Source organism: Mugil cephalus, chromosome 3, assembly GCF_022458985.1.
Source record: "Mugil cephalus isolate CIBA_MC_2020 chromosome 3, CIBA_Mcephalus_1.1, whole genome shotgun sequence".
Taxonomy (NCBI): Eukaryota; Metazoa; Chordata; class Actinopteri; order Mugiliformes; family Mugilidae; genus Mugil; species Mugil cephalus.
In genome coordinates this window covers 9518944-9540055 of record NC_061772.1, presented here as the reverse complement: position 1 = coordinate 9540055, position 21112 = coordinate 9518944, and the positions used below count along the sequence as shown (strand labels likewise).

The window sequence follows — 21112 nt, the reverse complement described above, 5'->3', positions numbered from 1 at the left end:
TTTGTGCATTAGTCACACATGAAAAAAATAATTACGGTATATATAACCATATAAGTATATATGTATTATTATATTTTAAAAACATCATATTTTATTTTTTATTATATTATATTATGTTAGGGCCGATAACGATAAGTTACACTGACGAAACTTTTACGATGTTCCTTGAATTGCAGATTCAGAACATGGAATCTGCCCTTTTCAGCAGTTATGAGCCGCATCTTGACAGTTCAATTTGTTCTGCAGAAGGCTGCTAAAAGACCAAATTGTGGGCAAAGGTCTTTTTTTGGCCCGTTCAATAGAGATCCTTGTCACCGCCTCGGTCTTGGTTGTGAGATATCAGTTCCTCTAAAGGTCTTATTTATTTGCTTTCTCTGTTCCTCACGAGCCTGGTATTTTCAAACACCTTTATTTTCATCTTCTTCCAGGGCAAAACCTGTCCTCGATCGCGTATAAGATTGAGATCGCTTGATGAAAACAAAATAAGCAAGGCAACCTCTTTTTTTTTTCATGTGTACATTTACCTGTATTAACTAAGGCGATACAGCCACAGCTCAAGCAACAAATAACACTGGTTCATCACCGAAGATGTTTTCCTTGCGAATTATTTCATTAAATGAATTCACCTGAGAACCTGAACCCAAAGTGGCACCTTGACTTTTTACATTTTTCGCACTTGTCAGCTGCTATTCAATTTGAGTTTGCAAGTGTCTCAGTGGATGTGATTTTGAACTGAATAAATAATATACTGCAAGTCTTCCTTTAAAAGGGACATGAAACACGAAACGTATTTACGATAATTTAAAGAAGGTCTCTCATACTAAAAAGATTAGATCATTTTTAACGCCGATGGCCAAAGGATTTTCAAAATCTTGCCATTTAAGTTTCACTGTTAAAACACAGGGTGTCACCTGATTTGACGTCATTGGATTGGTCGGCTCAATTTGTGGTTGCACTGCGCAGCTACATACACAGTACATTGATACTGACAGGGAAAGTGGAGCAGAATCCAAAATGAATTAAAGAGGGCATGTTCTGCATTGCTCCTGGATGTTAACATAAGTTTTATAAAGTTAAAAACTGGGAGAAACCTGTTTATTTCAATCATTTACCACTGATTCCACCACCCAGCTGCACTCTACTGGAAGAATCTTCAATTTGAATTTGCATCTTCACTGTTGGATCTTAAGCAGGTTCTAAGTAGAGCTTCAAAATGCAAAAAGAAGACATGGGAACAAGAGACCATTTTTTTAAGCAGGCAATTTAGCTGAAATAGGCTGTTCATTCACCAGCTGATCAAAACTTTTAAGTCATATTCGCCCGGGACTAGTTTTACCAGGGGTCCTCCGGTAATTTGTAATAATCACAGAGGTCGTCTATGATCTTAATCCTGTGTGGAACGCCCATGTCCGTGATTTGTAAAATAAAAATTACACTGCAAATTACCTACCTCGTAACACAGAGGTCCTCTGATAATAACCCAGTGTGAATCGGCATCTCTGTGATGTCTGTGAGTTTTTCTCCACACTTTTATTTGATTTGCTGTATTTTTTTCTGCCTCTTGTCACTTAAGAGTTATATAGAATGTGCTATAATTCAAAGTTTGAACAGATGTTAGAGTGCAAAGTAGAGATGTCACTTTTACAGTGTTGCTGTATATTCCCTTCGTTTCATGTCCCCTCTAACATACAATACTGTGTCAAACTATGGAAACATGAGGGTATATAATATGTGAATCCTTAGCAAAGACACAGCCGATCACTAACATCCTTGAGACTGAAATAGGATTAGCCTGCTCCCCTTATTATCAGCCTGTTACATTTGCTGCAGTGGAATTCAGTAGCACAAAGAAAAAGGATGACGGAACAAAAATTATTTTCTGAACATATAGTGCCACGAACACGAGTCAATGTTACTCAAATCATCACAACATTTAAGAAATTTCTGCACACATTTGCATACATTATTTAATCAGAAGTAATCATTTGGATGGCAAGTAATCACTTTTCATCTGTTTTGCATTGTCTGATCAGAGCATTTGTAACAGCGTCTTCTAAAGGGGGATGCAGTGAGCTTTTGATTGTGAGAATAAAACTGGGATGATGCTTGCACTGGCGGTAATAAATTTTACTGTCATATATTCTCGTTCCTTCAGTTCTTTAAAGTCTACACATGCATGCATCCCCATGTATAGTACATGGAGGTTTTTGTTTAGGGAAACCTTAGGGTTTATTTAGAAATTGTGTAAGGGCTGTGAGGGGAAAAGAGCCAGTTACAGCGCTTTGTGTCATCATCAGTGTGTCAGCATCAAAAGCAGAGGAAGCTTAAAAATGTTAAATAACAACTGAAACCACACAAATAATCTATGTGGACTGATCACAGTGGGCTTTTTGTCCACCTCTCTTCCGTAGGGTGACGATGTCCTGACAGTCATCAAAATGAAGGCACAGTGGCCAGCCTGGCAGCCACTAAATGTGTAAGTAATATACTGCATTACATTTAATCAAAACCTTTAACCTATTTGCAAAGGATCTACATTACTTTTCACTATTATATTTATGGGTTTCTTACTATGTAGATACAGTTTTGTCATGTCATAACTTACATGTCATGATTGCATATGTAAATATAAAGTCCCTATGAAATCAGTCAGAGTGAAATTTAGAGTAAGCCCCTGAGTGCAAGATGAGTCATCAACATGTTTTCCAGCAAAATTAAACTTTAAAACTAAAATTCTTCCTGAACACATTTTTTTCCAGGGGGTCCATAATACATTATTTCTAGTGTACATATTGCACACATTTCTGACTTAATGCATACAAGATTGTAAGAGACTGGAGTGAAACACTTCTCAGACTAGAATTCGGGATCACAATTGCATGAGATTTTTGGAAGTTTTGAAATTTCTAGTGTTCGTCTCAAACCTGCAGACAGTTTGTGAGTTTTTAATAAAAATCTAGCTAGAAAATCTTCTAGACTTTCAATAAAAGGGTCCACAGTTTGAAGTGCTTGAGGCTGAGGTTAGCGTTCCTCGAGTTGGACCTAGAGCTCGCTGATCAGTGAAAACCAACTCAACGAAGCCTTAAAACCGCCAGATTCACCATCTTACAAGTGTGCACATTTATTTACTCCTTACTTAATTTAATTTCTTATTCATGAGAAAAACAAGAACCTCTTTAGCTCAGCTTGCTGGGAAGAACGTCGGTGGTAAAAGCTGTGCTGTGTTTTTCTAGGGCCTCAGCGAGGGTCATGCGATTAGTCTCCAAAGGGAAGAACGCAGCCAGCAACAGCAGCAGTGCTATCCACCAGGGCTAATTAACTCACTCTGTGCTGTATAGGCAACCAATTAATTGTTTCACACAGTGATTGTGTACAGCACATGCGAGAGTGTGCCAGATCAATTACATAAATAAAACAATGTTTTGTATTAACAGTTACATGGAATTACCTGCATCGAAGTAGTCTAATGAAAAGGTTACAGTGAACATACATTTTATTAATCTAGTGGAAAATGCTCGGTGTTACGTGCACGGTGTTAGAGATGCCTGCAGCTTTACATATACAGAAGGGTGCATGAAAAATGCATATATGTATATTAATGTCAGCAAGTTCCATAATGTGATTTGTGTGCATGTTTGTGACAGTTGTGTTGTGACACAATGTGACTGTAAGTGCATTTCCATGTTTGTGATTCCTCATGTGCATGTGTATTCAGTATGCTCATTATGTACAGGTGTCATGTATCTATTTTATTTATTTGACATGGAAATAACATTATGCATACATACATCATACAGTTAGGTGCAAGCACTGTATGCACTGTGTTTAGTGTCTGCAGTGAAACACCAATATTAGCATATTAAAGTTTAAACATTGTTCTGCCACAACATTAAAACCAGAGACAGTGGAAGTAACTAACACTGACAATCTTGTTGTTCTGCTGTTAAACTTTGGGACCTGGCATTCATGTGTTACTTAGACATGTAACACCCACCTAGACCACACCAGGCACCCCCACCCCATAGCATTGACATTCCTTGATGACAGCAGCCATCCCCAGCAGGAAGCAGCCTGACTTAGACACACACACACAAACGGTTTAGGAACAACTCAGAAAACATGAAGAACAGCACAAAGTGTTGACCTAGTCTCCAAATTCACTAGATCCCAAACTGATCAAGTATCTGTTGCATGACCTGGAACAAATCTGATCCACAGAGGCCTCTCCCATCAACCCATAGGACCCCCACCAAACAATATTCTGTTGCCAGACACCACAAGACAATCTCAGAAGGCATATGTCCATTCTCTGATGAGTAAAAACTGTAGAGGCACAAGGGAGAAGCACAAGCATTAGGAAGGTGGTCATAATGTTTTTTAAACTGTTGCAGATGTAAACTTCATTAACACTCATCAAAGCATTTTCCAGCCTCAAGTTTCCATTTGTGGAAATGCAGTTATTGGCAATCTGTGCTAACTGTTCTCAGTCCCCGAGGTCGCTGCTTGTTTTGGCTTCAATCTCCAAAGTTCTGTTTGGAGAAAAAGTAGCAAAATTGAATCCACTAAATCCACAGATTCTGGATGCGAATGTCAATGGCAATCGGCCAACAGGGCCAAGAGTGAGAAGAGACTGACTTATGTGTAATTGAAACTACAGTGAGCATCACAAAGAAGTGCTGGGGCTTTTGGAACAGCCCTCTCAATCCCCTGATGTGATGGTTTCTGAAAATCAGGGGTTAGACCGTAACCACACTCGTTGTGCCAGAAAAAAAAAAAAAAAAATCTCAGAATTTGAAGTGATCTGCAAGGAAGAGTGGGTGAAAATTCCCAAACCAAGACTAGAAGGAGTTTTAACTTGCTACAAAAAATGTTATCAAGAAAATATTACAAACTCCCTTAGTAGGGTGCCCAGACTGCCAAATACAAACCATGGTTACTGTTCTTTTTTTTCTCAATATTTTGACGTTTGTGAAATAAAAGTAACATTTAATAATGTATACTATTCATGTATTCTATAAAAACACATTCCCTTTCTTAAACTGTGTAAGAGGGTAAGATGACTGTGTAGTTTTTAGAGAAGCAACTTTCGGAGCATAAGGTTGTACATTCACCTAACCTTCGCCAAGGACCTAAACCCCAAATTGCTCCACGTCAAACGTGTGGCAGCCCACTGCTTAGAGAGTATGTACTGCTGTGTGAATAATTAGACTGGTTAAATGTAAATCCCATTAGGATCAATAAAACACATAAAAAAATACAAAAAAAAAAACAAAAAACAGAAGGAAAATAGAGGTGGGAAATGAAGGCATGGTAGGTGACCACAGTTTCTGCAAGAACGTTTTTAGCAGTGGATCTCCTGAAACCCGACAAATTACAGCCAAAACGTAATTAAGTTTAGTATAACGAGAAAATAGTTTCAAGGAAAAAGTGCATAAACCAGACCGCTTCACTTGGAATTTGGCAAAATGAGCACAAAAGAGTATAATTCACTGCTTATGTGATTAAATAATGACCACACTGCATACTGAAAATGAAATTACCATTCTTTTGTTAAGCAAGCATATTCCCATACTGTGTTTACATCTCACATGTTGACTTGATAGCATTCTGCAGTCAATATATGTGGGCAGTTTAGAAATAAATAAATAAAAAAAATCAAAGTTTCCCATCTGCCCTCTGTCAAATCAAATACATGAGACAGTTTGTTATTAAAAGTCACTGATCCCAAAATACTTTTGGTGAGTCAAAAAGCAAATGTCATGATCTGCCAGAGCCTCCGGGCCACCTAGGTGTCTGAGGCAGTTATTGTTCCTGTCTGTCTGAAAATATTGCAAAATGATAATGGTAGCATCTGTGGGAACCGCTAAGATTCAAAATGAAACTCTAAAATTCTTCACTTCAGCTCTGCCTGGTATAATCTAATAGCCCATCATCCCAGATATTGAGAATATGCATCTTGTGGTTTTGGTGCACTGTGTAATCTCAATGGACAACCACCTACTCCTGCCCTTAGCCTTAAACCCATGGTTACTGAAAATGATGTGAAAAGCTTAAAGCGTGTTGCACATGACACATGAAATGTGCCAGACGTAGCTTGTTAGTTGTATTTATATGCAATTCTACGGTACCACAAAGAATTTCTCCAGCAGTTTAAAAGTAGAATCAGAAAACCTTTATTTGTCCCACAATGGGCAAATTGCAGTTTGCAACCGCATACAAAGGAGGAGAAAAATAACAGGCGTGAAGAGTGGACTGTACAAAAGATAAACAATAGAATAAAATAGAATACAAGTAGTGGAACATATACAAAAAGTATTGAATTGCACAGATAATAATTGTAGGTATTGCAGAGTTGTACACAGTAAACAGTAAGTACTGAATGGTGAAAGTGTTGAACCTTGAGGTGAAACAATATTGCAGACATTGCGAATGTTCATTGTGGAGACTAGCAGCAGCGGGGGGGAAAGATCTTTTGAGTCTTTCCGTCACACATAGAGGGTGAAGCAGTCTGTCACCAAAGCTGCTCCTCAGTGCTGTCAGGTCAGTTCAGTCAGGTCAGGTAAAGATTTTAGTTTTAATAAATATACCAAATGTGTAAATGCGATACTTAGTAGTACAATATATGGATAAAGTGTTATCTGGTCAGTGTTGATAGGTCAGTACCATTGGAAATTAGGCAGAGATTGAATTTTTTTTTAATCTGATGAACACAGAAGAAGAGGAAGAATTAAATTGATTGTAGATACTTTGATGTTTGTGCAATGCTATATTTTAAGCACATGCTTCCAGGTCACAACTATGCCTTTAGATGAATTATATAAACATCTCCACACCAGTTATCCTGTTATATTTTCTCTGAGGCCTAAAAATAATAGGTTATTTGGAAGCCTTTACCTAGATTCCTATGGAAAAAAAAAAAAAAAATCAACGTTTGACTCTCTTTGTGACACTGTATCCTCCCACATGCTACGAAATCACATTTGTCACTACAGTATCTTCCTCCTTTAGATTCCTCACTAAACTTCTTTTCATTAGTCCGCCCACTCTCTCTGCCACTTTCCCCATTTTATACCAGATTAAAATGGTTGCTTGACAGCTTCAGTACCTCTGTGACACCCTGGCTTGTTGCTGTCTCCCCACTCCCACTCTCTTGTCAGGCGTCTTCCTAACAACCACACGACTACTTTGGTGATATATGGGATGTATTTGATTAGCAGCTGAAGAAAAAAGGTAGTTGTTAAGAGTGTCGTTTAGAAGACAAGAATGTAGCTGTTAATGAGCTGTCTTCTACACTGCAGCCTCTTCAATTGTATAGCAGTGGTTTGCACTCACTTGCCACTCTATTAGGTACACCTGTTCAATTACTTGTTATGGCTAATCAGCCAATCACATGGCTGCAATACATTGCATTTAGGCATGTAGAGGAGATTAAGACAACTTGCTGAGATTCAAACCGAGCATCGGAAAGGGGAAGAAAGGGCATTTAACAGTAACTCAAATAACCACTTGTTACAACCAAGGAATGCAGAATACCATCTCTGAACACATAACACGTCCAACCTTGAAGAAGATGGGCTACAGCAGCAATGGGCCACACCAGGTGCCACTCCTGTCAGCTAAGAACAGGAAACTGAGAACAGTTCACACAGGCTCACCAAAGATTGGACAACAGAAGACTGGAAAATGTTGCCTGGTCTGACGAGTCTCGATTTCAGCTGCCACATTCGGATCGCAGGGTCAACAACATGAAAGCATGGATCCATCCTGCCTTGCATCAATGGTTCAGGCTGGTGGTGGTGGTGTAATGGCGCAGGGAATATTTTCTTGGCACACTCTGAGGCCCTTAGTACAAACTGAGCATGGTTTTAATGCCACAGCCTACCTGAGTATTGTTGCTGACCATTTCCATCCCTTTATGACCACAGCGTACCATCTTCTGACGGCTACTTCCAGCAGGATAATGCACCATGTCACAAAGCTCATATCATGTCAAACAATCATGGTTTCTTGAACATGACAATGAGTTCACTGTTCTCCAGTGGCCTCCACAGTCTCCAGATCTCAATCCAATAGAGCACCTTTGGGATGTGGTTGAACAGGAGATTCGCATCATAGATGTGCAGCTGACAAATCTGCAGCAACTGCGCGATGCCGTCATGTCAATGTGGACCGAAATCTCTGAGGAATGTTTCCAACACCTTGTTGAAAGTATATCACGAAGGATTAAGTCAGTTATGAAGGCAAAAAGTCACTGATCAGTGTTGGAGAATCACGTTTGATTTATTTTATCGAATTGCAGAATTTCTTTTTGTTTGATGCATTTCATTCTTCCTGGCTGACAGAAAGAGTCTGAATGACATTTGTAAAACTAATTTCTCTGCCATAGGCTCCTCCTCTGGCTACTCCGTCGCCATTGTCACAGTTCCTTCCTTCTTCAGCTCTGGCAAACTACTCATTGCTGGCTGCCATGAGAAAACAAAATACCAGTTTCACAGTGCAGGAATGAGAGCAGAGGACCCGTTAATATCAAATATCCATGTAGCAACAGCATGACATCTACTAACATTCATAACAACACCTCTCCAAAAACTACGCCTGCTCACATTTATAAAGTAGAAACATTTTGGAATTACTGAAGCCTTTCACTGGGGTTATCTCGGGTGATTAAACCCTTGCTCATTTGCTACCAGCCTTGCTCCGTCTCTCCTTGGCTTTCTCTAGAGCCCAGGTGGCTGACTGAGATAAACTTCAGACTTGCGGTACTCACTGAGCAGGGGCCCAGGAGAGTTGAGTCAAGTTGTGTGTTCCCAGGGGATAAGGACGTTTCACACCCTCGGAGGCCATCATTAGCAGAGTGTGCAAGGGCAGGACTGAGTTGGCGGAAGTCAAATGGATTTATATGGGCATGATGACAGGGTGAAGAGGAATCACTGGGTAATTGTCTATGTTACAACAAGAAGCTTCCCGCTCCTAATTAATCTTGTATTGGCTGGGAAGATTCTTGTAATTAGTTTAGCTGTCAGTCACTGGTCAGGATGGTCAGTGTATGCTTGTGTGCATGTGGTGTGGAGATAGATGTGGTATGGCAATGTGAGTCAACAATATGTTTGCTAACTAGATTGTAAGCCTTGTATGCGTCTTCCCTTCCTCCTCCTCTACAGGAGAGTCAAAGTTCCCCATTTCTAGGCACATTTCTCTTCTAGTGTGGCACCAGATTGCAATTTTACATTTTTGTCTTCTGATTTTCAAATAAACCGAACACTCTGGTATGAAAACTTGAATACTGAAGTGAAATCGAAGTAGGCTTAGTAGGTCTAAGCCGCATGAATCTGTTGAATCCTGACAGGGATGGTAAGGATGATAAATGATAAGGTGAACACCTAGAGTTGAGCTCTGACACTAATAGACATCTTTCAGTTATATCAGTACATGAATTCTCCTCCTTCACCATTGATTTGATGCCAGTAATTAACAGCTTATGGATTGAACAGTTATGATGATGGACCCGCAGTATTTGGGCCAAGTTACTTTCAAAAAGTAAGTTGGGCTAAATTAATTTGCAACTAAGTGCTCCTAGATAATAAGATTTAAAAAGGTGTATAGATTTCGTTCAAGTTGGAATAAGTTTTACCTCGTCTTATTATCGAGTCATAACTTGAATCTGCACAGCAGGCAGTGAGTACTGGACTGGATTTGGTGTCAGCCCAATATTAAAACACAATTGGGATTAGGTCCAAATGTTTTACCTGGAAATCCCCTGTGTTTATTTTGATGAAATTTGAGACTGGCCTTTTATTTAGGCTCTGAATGGGACGCTTGTTCTTTCTGCATGTTCTTTTTTTTTTAGTATCCTAATGCTGGGCCCTCTCCCCCTTACTCAAGACTTTAATTCAAGTGCTTTAACTCAGTCAGAGCTCATGCTAACTCTCTTCCTCAGACGGGCTGCCCCCTCAGCTGAATTCTCAGTGGACCGGACCCGTCACCTCATGTCCTTCCTGACCATGTTGGGGCCCAGTCCAGACTGGAATGTGGGTCTGTCTGCTGAGGACCTTTGTACCAAGGAGTGTGGTTGGGCTCAGAAGGTGTATCAAGATCTGATCCCGTGGGATGCAGGTACTGATAGTGGAGTGTCATATGAGGTCAGTACAATCTCATTCTGGTGGAAATTACCAAAACAAAGCATTGTGTCACTGATATTTTGGCCCAAATATTCACACTGAGGCAAAACATTACAACTGTGTCTCCTGCCAGGCTCTTCTGTGTGTTTAAAAATTATATTTTTATTTATTTATTTTTTTTTTTTGAAGCATTTATCAGGACATTTAGAAACCTGAAGTTGAACTATAGGTGTTATTTATATGTAAATAACACCTATATGTACACAATACTTGTCAGTCATCAACTTAAACATACACCTTCCTCCTCACACACACACGCACACACACACTCTTTGACCTTGTCATTATACCAACCTCTTCATCTGCCTGCCCACATTCACAATCACTCCCTCTCTCACCTCTTCACATGCTGCCAGGCTTCAACAATTCAAGTGTCATCACCCATCCAATTCGCATTTAACAGCCTTGAACAAAGGTCGCTCCCCCCAGCCCTCACTCTGAGACGCTGCCTGATGCGTGCGCAATGTTTCCGCTCTGCAACAACAGATTAGACTTTATGTTTGACCATATTCTGTGAACACATGTGAAACCTGTGGCTGATCCCTGGGAGTTCACAGATGATGAACCCACTGAACTGTGCTTTTCTTTTTTTTCTTTTTTTTTTTTGACTTTTAGACTCCTGTTATTATAACTGTCCAGACGTAATTTCCCTCTTCTGCCTCTCTCTTTCTCTCTTGCATACAGACACAAAGCTGCGTAGCCACAGCAGTGGCCGTGGCAGACAGCTCATACAAGCCTTAACACCATTAGAGCCTGAGTGCCTCGATTCTTTACTCGACAAAATCATGATGCATATGTTTTTAGATTCAGATTCCAGTTTCGAATGATTCGATCAGATGTCTTGTCCACCGCAAATAACTGTCTATAAATCATCCAGAGGTGCTGCTTGTCAGCAGGCAAGACAAAGAATGTGTAATGGCCCAGGGAGCCCAGTAGGGAGCCCCCCTGAGGACAAACTTTTGAACTTCAGCACGGGCAGTGTGCTTAGTTTTCTAGTAGGAGATGTCCCTAAGGGGACCCATCCTGGCGCAACTCTGCCACATGTCATGTTCATGTCCCTTTAAAGTAGTGAGGCATGACTGACTGCTGAATTTAAAATGCAAAGAAGTTATTTTTCTTGGAGTGAAAAAATAAAGAAAAGAAGGCAAGACTGTGGTATGCAAATCAGATAAGGACAATTAATAGTAATAATAAATAGCTAAATGATTGCAGTTAGTCTAACGTAATGAGTTACTACTGCATCACATTATTTCGTTTGGTCTTTCATTGGCAGTTAACATTAGCTAACTTAACTAGCAGAGCATTGTGTCCAGCTCTGTTGTCCGTGACCAAGTCTAGTGGGAACATTTTTGATCATATACACAGTAGACTGATAGAATCACCTCTGAAATAAGCCTAAGAAACATAAATAAAATGTGAAGAACTCCAGAATACAACCCTGTCAATCTCTACAAATTGAAGAGACTCCCATGAGGTCTATTCTGCTAAAGTCTCAAGGATATTAAGTGCCAACAAAATAAATACTGCCATATCTCCACTATCTATCAAGCTGTACTATCTCTGTAGCAGAGAACAGAGGAAAGATACACTGTGCAACAGAGGTTAGTGAGACTGTGGCTACTCTGACGCGATGATGTTGTTAAAGGCAAAGCCCTGTAGTAGATTAATGAGATTCAGCCTTTGTGCCATTATTTTCACTGTATCTTTTAATTAGTGGCTACTCATTACCCTTCTTCCTATTTCCCTTTCTCTCACAAACACAAAGTCTACTGCTCTTTGTCTGTTTTTTCCTGGGTGGCCTCAGTAGGGGGGTGAAGGATGAGCTGGTCTTCTGCCTCCAGACTGCCTCTGGCAGTGGTGTTTCTATCAGCCCCATGCTGGCAGACCTTTACTGTTGACTAATAAGAGCACCCCGTATAAACTACTGCCTCCTCCACAGCTGCTATCCGACTTTGAAGCTTGTCCTTCGTTTGACTTTTGCTTTGGGTAACTTTGAGTGACTTTGTGCTCATTGTGCTTGTGCAAATGTATTTTTCAAAGAAATCCTGACAGTGTGTTATTTTTGAAATCCCAAAGATCCACGGCATCGCTTTTTTTTTCTTCTTCTTCTGATTTTTAGTCTCCCAACAAGCCCACAACACCACCGGACAAGATCCGTCCTCTGACCAGCCTGGACCATCCACAAAGCCCTTTTTATGATCCTGAGGGTGGCGCTATCACTCCGGTAGCCAGGGTGGTGGTGGAGCGCATAGCCAGAAAGGTCTGTCTGATTTCCCACCTGAAAGGTCTGGGTAAAATACAAATCTTTTTTTTTTTTTCTGACAGTGAGATAAAAGGTGTGCAGGCCATTTCATTACCACGGCATATTTCCTCACATAAAGGTAAACAGTCAGTCATCATTCAGTTTGAAAAAGAAAACCCTGTGCATTCTAACATAGGGTTAGAATGCACAGACTCAATTATGTTGAGGTATTGATGTCTTTTAATGTTCATCCAACAATGATTTTTGAAGTATGGCTGTCCAATCATATTATATTTATTATTTTACATTACTTTTATGTCACTGAATAGTTTTTGGCCTACTATTGTCTCAAATTCAAATGCTTAATGTAATAATATTATCCATTTCCTTCTCTTAATATACTATTGGAGGTACATCACAAAAAGTAGAGTAAATAACAACTATGATGCGTAGCACTGCAACTCTGGAAGCGACACATGGGTGTGAAACACATTCCCTGCAAACCACATAGCAGTCCTTCAGTGGCATCTAGAGGCAGCTGTGGGAATTTTAAATACTCCCTGACTGATCCAGCACACACTCTCAGCGTACACATGTAGCAGGCAAAGAGAGATTTTTAAGCCTGTGAGGTCAGCATTAAACTGACTCTTTTAGATCGTTGGATGATTACAGCAACACAACTGTTTCTTTGTCTACAGGGTGAACAGTGCAATATTGTGCCGGACAATGTTGATGACATTGTGGCGGATATTGCCCAGGAAGAGAAAGAGGAAGGTTTGAATCCTGTTTCTATTTTTCTCTCTGAAACACACACACACAAGATGATGAAAGCCATACTTAACAGTGGTGGGCTATTACAGCATGACACTTCCCATTTCCATCTTGCAGATGATACTCCTGAGACATGTATCTACTCCAACTGGTCTCCGTGGTCCGCCTGCAGCTCAGCCACATGTGAAAAGGGCAAGAGAATGAGGCAGAGGATGCTGAAGGCCCAGCTGGACCTTAGCGTTCCCTGCCCACACACTCAGGATTTTGAGCCTTGCATGGGGCCTGGATGCAGTGATGAAGGTGTGTGTATAGCTAAATACTAAAGGTCAATATACTGGCAAACAACAGAAAAGTAAACCATGCACATGGTAAATGATGGAAAAACATCTGAATTAATTGGAGTTTTCTGGCCACTCTCCATCCACTAAACACCTTTATGAGCATTTGTAATCTCTGTGGTAATTATTACATCCATTAATGCTTTATAGCCTAAAAGGTGAGAAGAAAGAAAGGTGATTTTTGTTTATATGGAAGGCTTTTACATTTCATAATGAGTCAAGAGGCCATCGCGAACTAGAAGAGGCCATTAAAATATTAAGTTTGGCCGTACAGAGTAATTCACTCAGGAAATTATGTCTGCTGTTTGTTCACGGTTAATCTACAGTATGTGTCTGCACGACAGCCCTGACTGGAGGCATTGTGTTGTTGGGTTGCTTGTCCTTCTATCCTGTTCTTGTAAATGCAGTTTCTCAGTAATGTTTTTCATATTTATTTTTTCATATTTAGCACAAAGTGGCCTCAAGGAAAAACAGAGACAGATATTCCACCATGAGCTGTTTTGTCTATGTCTCAAAAATTCCTAATTATGACAAAATTTCTGTATGAAATACAAGTTTTCACTTCCATTTTAAACCTTGGACAAAGCGCTTCCTGTTCCAGTGATAGTCCATCACCACATGTTTATTAGGTGACTTAGGTCATTTTGTCACCATGTGACAAAGCTCTTCACAAGTGCTCTGCAGTGTGGCATACAAGCTTTAGGCTTTCATTTTTACTATTATTATCCATCACCGTGGTCATCATCATAATATTATCCATTATATATATATATAACGGCTGTCGGGGCAGTTCTATCACAGTGCTAGCAAAGAGACAGACAACCATTCGCACTCATGTGTACACCTGCGGCCAATTCAAATCACAGGTTAACCTAACATTCATGTCTTTGCTCTTTGGGAGGAAGCTGGATCACCTGGAAAAACCCTTGCATTCACAGGGAGAGGAGAGAACATGCAAACTCAGCATGAAAAAGCCCCGGGTGGCTGGCAAGTCCAGACCCAGGGGTTTCTTGCTGTGAGGCAACAGTGCTGACCGCTGCGCCCCCAATGCGCTGTGCCAACTATCATCATCTCCTGTCTTTATGGGTGATTTCGCATTCCAGCTTATACTGTGGTCTAATGGAACGCCTACCAAATTATAATGACTTTGATGAGCGCCATACCATAAGGTTTGACCGGCATGTTAATGAAAAACATGGTTGTATTATCATCTGAAATAGATAATTATGTTATGAAGAATTCAGACTCAACAGTATGAAAGACTAGACCCGTCAAAGTTGACAGATAGGTCGGACTGTCTGATTAGATCACTGAGAGATGCCTTTTATTGTCTGTTAAATGGCTTTTGATTGCACCACACTTTACACCTTGAATGAGGAATGTGCGAAAACATTAAGACACATACTTTATTATAATGTCAATCTATTATTAAATATAATAATATTTAAAATATATATTATTAATAATATTTAAAAGACGCTATATAATAATTAAGTTACAAAGTGTTGTAAGCAGACAGAAAATTAAAACGCTATGAATAGAATTTGGCAAACACAAGAATGAATGAAGCTGAAGTATAATAAATCACACCACAATGCAGTAGGTAAAAGATGGCATGAGGGAAATTACTTTTTAACCAGGGTCAGCCTCATAGATAGTCAAACAATGAATGTGTGTTTGTCTTTGTCCCTGTTCCTAATGCACTGCCCATTTATTTGTCACTTACATTTGCTGTGTAAGTGACCATCCATTCCTCCTGGTGATGCCAATAACACATTCAGAAAGTGACCTTCCGCAGCGTGGCCTGGACAGCTGCCTACCTCAAGTGACACAAAAACAGCATATTGACACAAAAAATGTAATGACTTCATGGTTTATCAACAGCAAAAAGTTGGTGCACAAAAATTCTGTTAAATATATCTGAGAAACTACTGCATAAAAACGGTGTTTTGTTAAATATATTTGGTATGTATATCTAAGTTCCAACTGTAATGTCTTATTTTTGCCTCAAAGAAAGACCCCCACCAATATGCAGGGGGTCCAGGACCCCAAATGGGTTGAGAACCACTGGTTTATCAGATGTGATCTGTGAACTCCCTCAAACCTCTAGTGTGGTGAAGCCAAAACTAACTTTAGGACTGAGCTAATATCAAGATGTTGTTGCCAAATCATTACATGTTCCTCATTAGCCCATCTGGAGTAATTATTTTGTTTATTTCACTTGTATTCTAACTGTTAACAGCAGAGAGCTATAGGTGAATCAGACAGTGATGGAGACAGTGGTAGACTGTGCATGACAGCTGTTCTTTGATTCCCATCATGCTCTGATCTGGTATCTAGACCAAGGCATATTTTTGATTCCAGTTCCATGTCATCACAATTGTCCATTCTGTCCATGTGTAGTGGCAGGTTTATTTCTGGGCAGAGACAGACAGCTTGTGGGTGAAGTGTGCACAACATTGTCTAGATTATTTACGGACGAAATGTGTTGATAGTAAATTAGTGGCAACTGCTGCTGTTGGATGTACCAGTGCACAGTTGTCGGTTATAACATGGATGTAAAACGTGCTTGTTAGTCATCTGTTGTGCGCTACCGCCAACATTTTACATATTTTGCTCGTCAAAACCGTGTTGGTTATGACAAGCAGAAGATGTAAAATGCATAAAGCAATGTCGGAGTTTGTATGCAACATAACAGCCTGTTCTACTTTATCGAAACTGTATTAAACATGAGATATAAGCCTGGATTTAACAAATGTGGGGGGAGGTTAAACTGCACAACAGTAGACACCTGCATGACACATTTTATCTTTTTATTCTCGAGTCTGTAGACGAATACTTACTTGATGTTTTATGAATGCATGACTCCCTCAGGCTACTGCAGATATATTCCTCACTCACTTCTCTTACTCTAGTTGTCTTTACAGCCAGGAAATAATGGTATCCTGCATTTGTTCATCGACTAGCTTGAAAGGAGACAGTGTTGCCAGATACATGTGATGGTTCTTGCTCAAAAGCTGATTGTCAGATTAGATTGATATTGTTTTAGTACTTAAAGCACTTTGCTTATGTGGATGTGAAACTGCCTTAACTTGGACCTGACAGAAAATAACCATTAGAGAGAGGATTCTTAATCAGACTATAATCCATATACCTGTCGTGTGAAACTTTCATCTTACTTTTAATCTGCAAAAGCTATTTCTAATGAAGGCAGCACTGTTGTTTTTGTAATATTTTCGAGAGCATAGGCCATCAACAGGGTGTCTGTGGAGGCACTGCAAAATCTTTGGTTGATTAGACATTTGTATTGTATTTTTTATTTTATTTTTTAATTTTCCCCCACAAATGTAAATGTCTTTAAATACACATTAATATGAATCCACCAGATTTTTAGTAAAGGGATAAATGGAGACAGAAGATGTTACCTTTCAGTCAGCACAGTCAACGATACAGGAGCTGCCTCAACAGCGCACTGTTTCACACAGAGCGCCACACTAGAACTAGAAGTAGAAGGCCAACTAGAAGGAGAAAATTAATATTGAGCAGAATTAAGTTCAAGTTATTGTTGGTTCAGTCCTCCAACACAGTTCAGACTTTTCATGCTGTAGAAATTAATTGCCCAGCCCAGCTCTAAGCCTCCTGTATGCAGCAGGACCTGTCCATATCGCAAGAATATAAGAATATTTGAACCTCTGTATTATTTGAATAGCTTAATATTGAATGCAAAATGATAATAATAATGTATATTTATAAATAGCACTAGGCCAAGTTTAATATAGAATACATATAGTAGGTAGGGGGTCCCTGCTTAATCTCTCCATCAGGTTGGAGGTCCTTTGTCTGAATAATGTTGAAGACCCCTGTTCTAGAGCCAGAAGGCAACTTCGCTGTAGATCTCTGTCTTGCTTTTAGGTACAGTGAACTAAAAAGAGAAAAATCTGAACGCTCTTCAGCAGTGTAGTCGGGGGCAAGTTTAAAAAATTAAAGCAAGCACAAGCTTCTGTGTCTCAGGCAGTAGTGCTTATTCACCATGTTTATTAATTGCAAAGGGAACGTTAGTTGAGAAGTGGCAACACTATGTGTGGCAGCACTTAAATTTCTTATTTGCCTTGATTTCTTTATTCTTTTTATTATTATTATTTCTAATTTACTGTGATAATGTAACTGTAAGGCTTTTTCTATCCTTTTCTACCTGTGTACACTGATATTGTGTGGAGTGTCTTCAGTTTAATTGCAAATAAATTTTGTATTTTCTTCTGTCTACGCTATTTTTTTCTGCAATAATGGATTACCCATCATGAATAATTAAATAACAATTCTCTTTCCATTTATGCATGCCACATTTACATACTGTAAATAATGTGCTTAATCTCTTCCTTGCTCAAACATTTGTTCATGGAGGTCTCAGTTTATATCTTGCTGTGTTTTGACTGTGACTCGCGTAATTATATTAGAACTGTATAAAAAAGAAAAAAGAAAAGCAAGTTGCAGTTACCTCACTCAGTTAAAGGTTTTTATGAGCATGAATCGATCTCTGTAAATGACACAGAAAAAATACTGAATTGGACAGTTTATATCTTTGCTGTAAATGAGTTAAATACCATGCTGTTGATGATAACATGCAGCCGAAACTTTTTTTTTGTTATTTGTTCTTTTCCAATTTAGATGCCTCCACCTGTATGATGTCAGAGTGGATCACTTGGTCCCCCTGCAGTGTGTCCTGTGGGATGGGCACGCGTTCCCGGGAGCGTTACGTCAAACAGTTTCCTGATGACGGCTCCGTCTGCACTCTGCCCACTGAGGAGACTGAGCAATGTGTGGTTAACGAGGAATGCTGTGAGTTTTCTGCTCCATCTGTCAAACTCCTCTCCATCAATACGTAGTCCGTACTTTAGATCTAGTCTAAGTAACACGGGTGTTTGTTGTATATTGGCCTTAGCTCCCAGCAGTTGCCTGGTTACAGAGTGGGGTGAATGGGACGTCTGCAGTGCTACTTGTGGTCTTGGCATGAAGAGGAGAGAGCGCATGGTGAAGATGCCTCCTGCAGATGGCTCCGTTTGTGGGGCAGAGGTTCTGGAAGTGGAGAAGTGTATGATGCCAGAATGTCGTAAGTCGCAACATTTTCAGGACCCGACACCTCCTACACGTCAAATCTGGTGGACATTGTCCCAGCTAGCAGCAGCTAGCTTCACCAAATGGTTTTCCCTGCAGTAACTCCAATCAAAAAGGATGTTTTGACATAAAGTCAGAACAAATACTAAATAATAATAAAAAATCATTTGATGTATGTCTCACTGTGCCATCGCTGTCACACGCAGATACAATCCCCTGCATGCTGACTCCATGGTCAGACTGGAGCGACTGCAGCGTGACATGTGGGAAGGGCCTGAGGACACGACAGCGCATGCTCAAGTCGCCCGTGGAACTTGGAGAGTGTACCGAAGAGTTAGAACAGGTGGAGAAGTGCATGCTACCAGAGTGTCGTAAGTAATCAACGGCCTTGTTTGCATGACCACATGTAGAACAACTATTAACTAGTACACCCCAAAAAAAAAAAAACACTTCAGTTCCCAAGAAACAGAAGTGGTTGGCTCCACTGTGGCGCTGATGATGCTACAGTAAACTTTCCTGGGTGTGGAAGAAAGAGCTTTTTTTATGGGGATTCAGACAAATGTAATGTGTTGTGTGTTGAGAAAAAACCCTGTGTTCCTGCCAAAGAAGAGAATCTGTTAGAGGAGGCTTAGCCACTAGAGAATCTGGACCAGTGGTATGTCTGCTGTTAGAAGTAAAGTACAGTACAGTACAGCATAGAGGTGTGTGAAGGGACTGGTGAAGCTTGGTGAGTGGAACTTCCTCCGGGAAAATGCAGTCAACTAAAACCTGGTCCGGGAACTACTCCACTCCATTTGTCTGAATGATTCAGTATAGTTAAATGTGGCTCCATCTTCTCATCATCTACTCTTTCTGTCCATGTGTGTCTCCACAGCCATAGACTGTGCCATGTCAGAGTGGACAGAGTGGTCAGAGTGCAATAAGTCCTGTGGGAAGGGGCATATGATCCGGACACGTGCAGTGATGCTGGAGCCTCAGTTTGGCGGAGACCCCTGCCTCGAAACCATCCAGAGGAAGAAGTGTAAGATCAGGAAGTGCAACCGGGGACAAGGCAACAGTGATGAGAAGAAACGACGCAAGGAACAGCGTGACAAGCGGAGGAGCAAACAGGGCCGAGTTGAGGGCGCTCCTGAACATCCAGGTTTGTATCCAGCCTCTTCTGTTTATTCAGCACAACAACACCACACCAAGGATAATAAAAAAGTGGAGCATGTATCCTTCTGACCATTTTCTTTTTCTTTGTAATTCCTCTTTTAAGGGTGTAGAATGAGACCATGGTCAAATTGGACGGAATGTACCAAGCTCTGCGGAGGAGGTATTCAAGAACGACACATGACAGTGAAGCAGAGGTTTAAGACGGTCCAGCTGTCCAGCTGTAAGGACAGGAAGGAGATCAGGGCTTGTAATGTGCAGCCCTGCTAGGAAGGAGTAAGGGAACAGGGGTGGAGTGGATGGGCGAAGGGGTGGAGTAGGATGACAGTGGTGCTGGGAAGAGGACAGGGCACACTGTCGCACAATGATCCGATGCACTCTGTTTAGGGCTGAAATTACACATTTTTGAATCTGTATTGGTTAAATCCAGAGCTCAGGTCAGTTATCGGTGAGAGAAGATGAACTTACATGTCTCTCTGGAATACTCTGGATTTAAACTTGGCGGATTTCAAACTAGCTCTGATAAACATATTCTTTTGCAACGTTACTGTAAACCTGTTGTGGTATAATATATCTTAAAAAGTATAATTATGAACTATGAATTGATTTAATAATAAGATAAAGAACAGTTATATCTTGTGGTTTCCTTAAGTAGTACAGTATATTCCACACTTCAAAGCACAGGTGCCCAGCCATTCCAGTGTTTTATATGCCTTTAATTGTTCAGTTGTTTCTAGGACACAAAATACCCAGTTGACTTTTTACCCAGCTATGTTGTCGTACATGTAGATGCGCCACGATTGACATCTATATGATTTTAAACATTATTAGAAAATGTTGTTATTTTTTTGCAGTGGAAATTTTTTGATAAGAATGTGTCCCAAGATTCTTACCAAAGTCTCGTGTAGGTGTTTTCTAAGTGTGTGTTCCCTCTGTTTCTTTATCTCTGTTCCTCTAACATATTAATATTTTGGAATAATATCACCTTTACAATAAAAGTAAATGTGACAGCTTGTCACATGGATCTGTCTTTTTATTCAGGGGGTTCAGATGTAATGTGGGTGGTTGCCGGTGTACACTTGCGCTGCCACCAGATGACGACAACGAGCTTCAAACCCTTTCCCGGAGACTGCGTTCTCAACACCATACTGCACCAGCCCTCTATTCCTCTCCAGATGAATATATATTATCCACAAGGGGGCAGTGCAATGATTTTTTTTTCTTTGCTGATTTGGTTTGCAAATGATACTTGAAAACTGCCTGAAACTGATTAGGATAATTTGCAGCACATTATCATTTATATGGCAGCAAATTGTTCA

General features: G+C 40.2%; 1 protein-coding gene across 1 annotated transcript in view; it reads left to right on the top strand.

The window, feature by feature from the left end:
* spon1a (spondin 1a) overlaps positions 1–20808 on the top strand; it is a 54892-nt gene extending 34084 nt beyond the window's left edge. The window contains exons 7-16 of the mRNA XM_047581742.1: positions 2412–2476; positions 9938–10139; positions 12298–12438; positions 13119–13194; positions 13309–13491; positions 18195–18365; positions 18469–18636; positions 18848–19012; positions 19516–19782; positions 19900–20808. Of these exons, the coding sequence (XP_047437698.1) occupies positions 2412–2476; positions 9938–10139; positions 12298–12438; positions 13119–13194; positions 13309–13491; positions 18195–18365; positions 18469–18636; positions 18848–19012; positions 19516–19782; positions 19900–20063 (1602 nt within the window). The 3' untranslated portion in view covers positions 20064–20808. The remainder of the gene's footprint in view (positions 1–2411; positions 2477–9937; positions 10140–12297; positions 12439–13118; positions 13195–13308; positions 13492–18194; positions 18366–18468; positions 18637–18847; positions 19013–19515; positions 19783–19899) is intronic.
* The last annotated feature ends 304 nt before the right edge of the window (positions 20809–21112 follow it).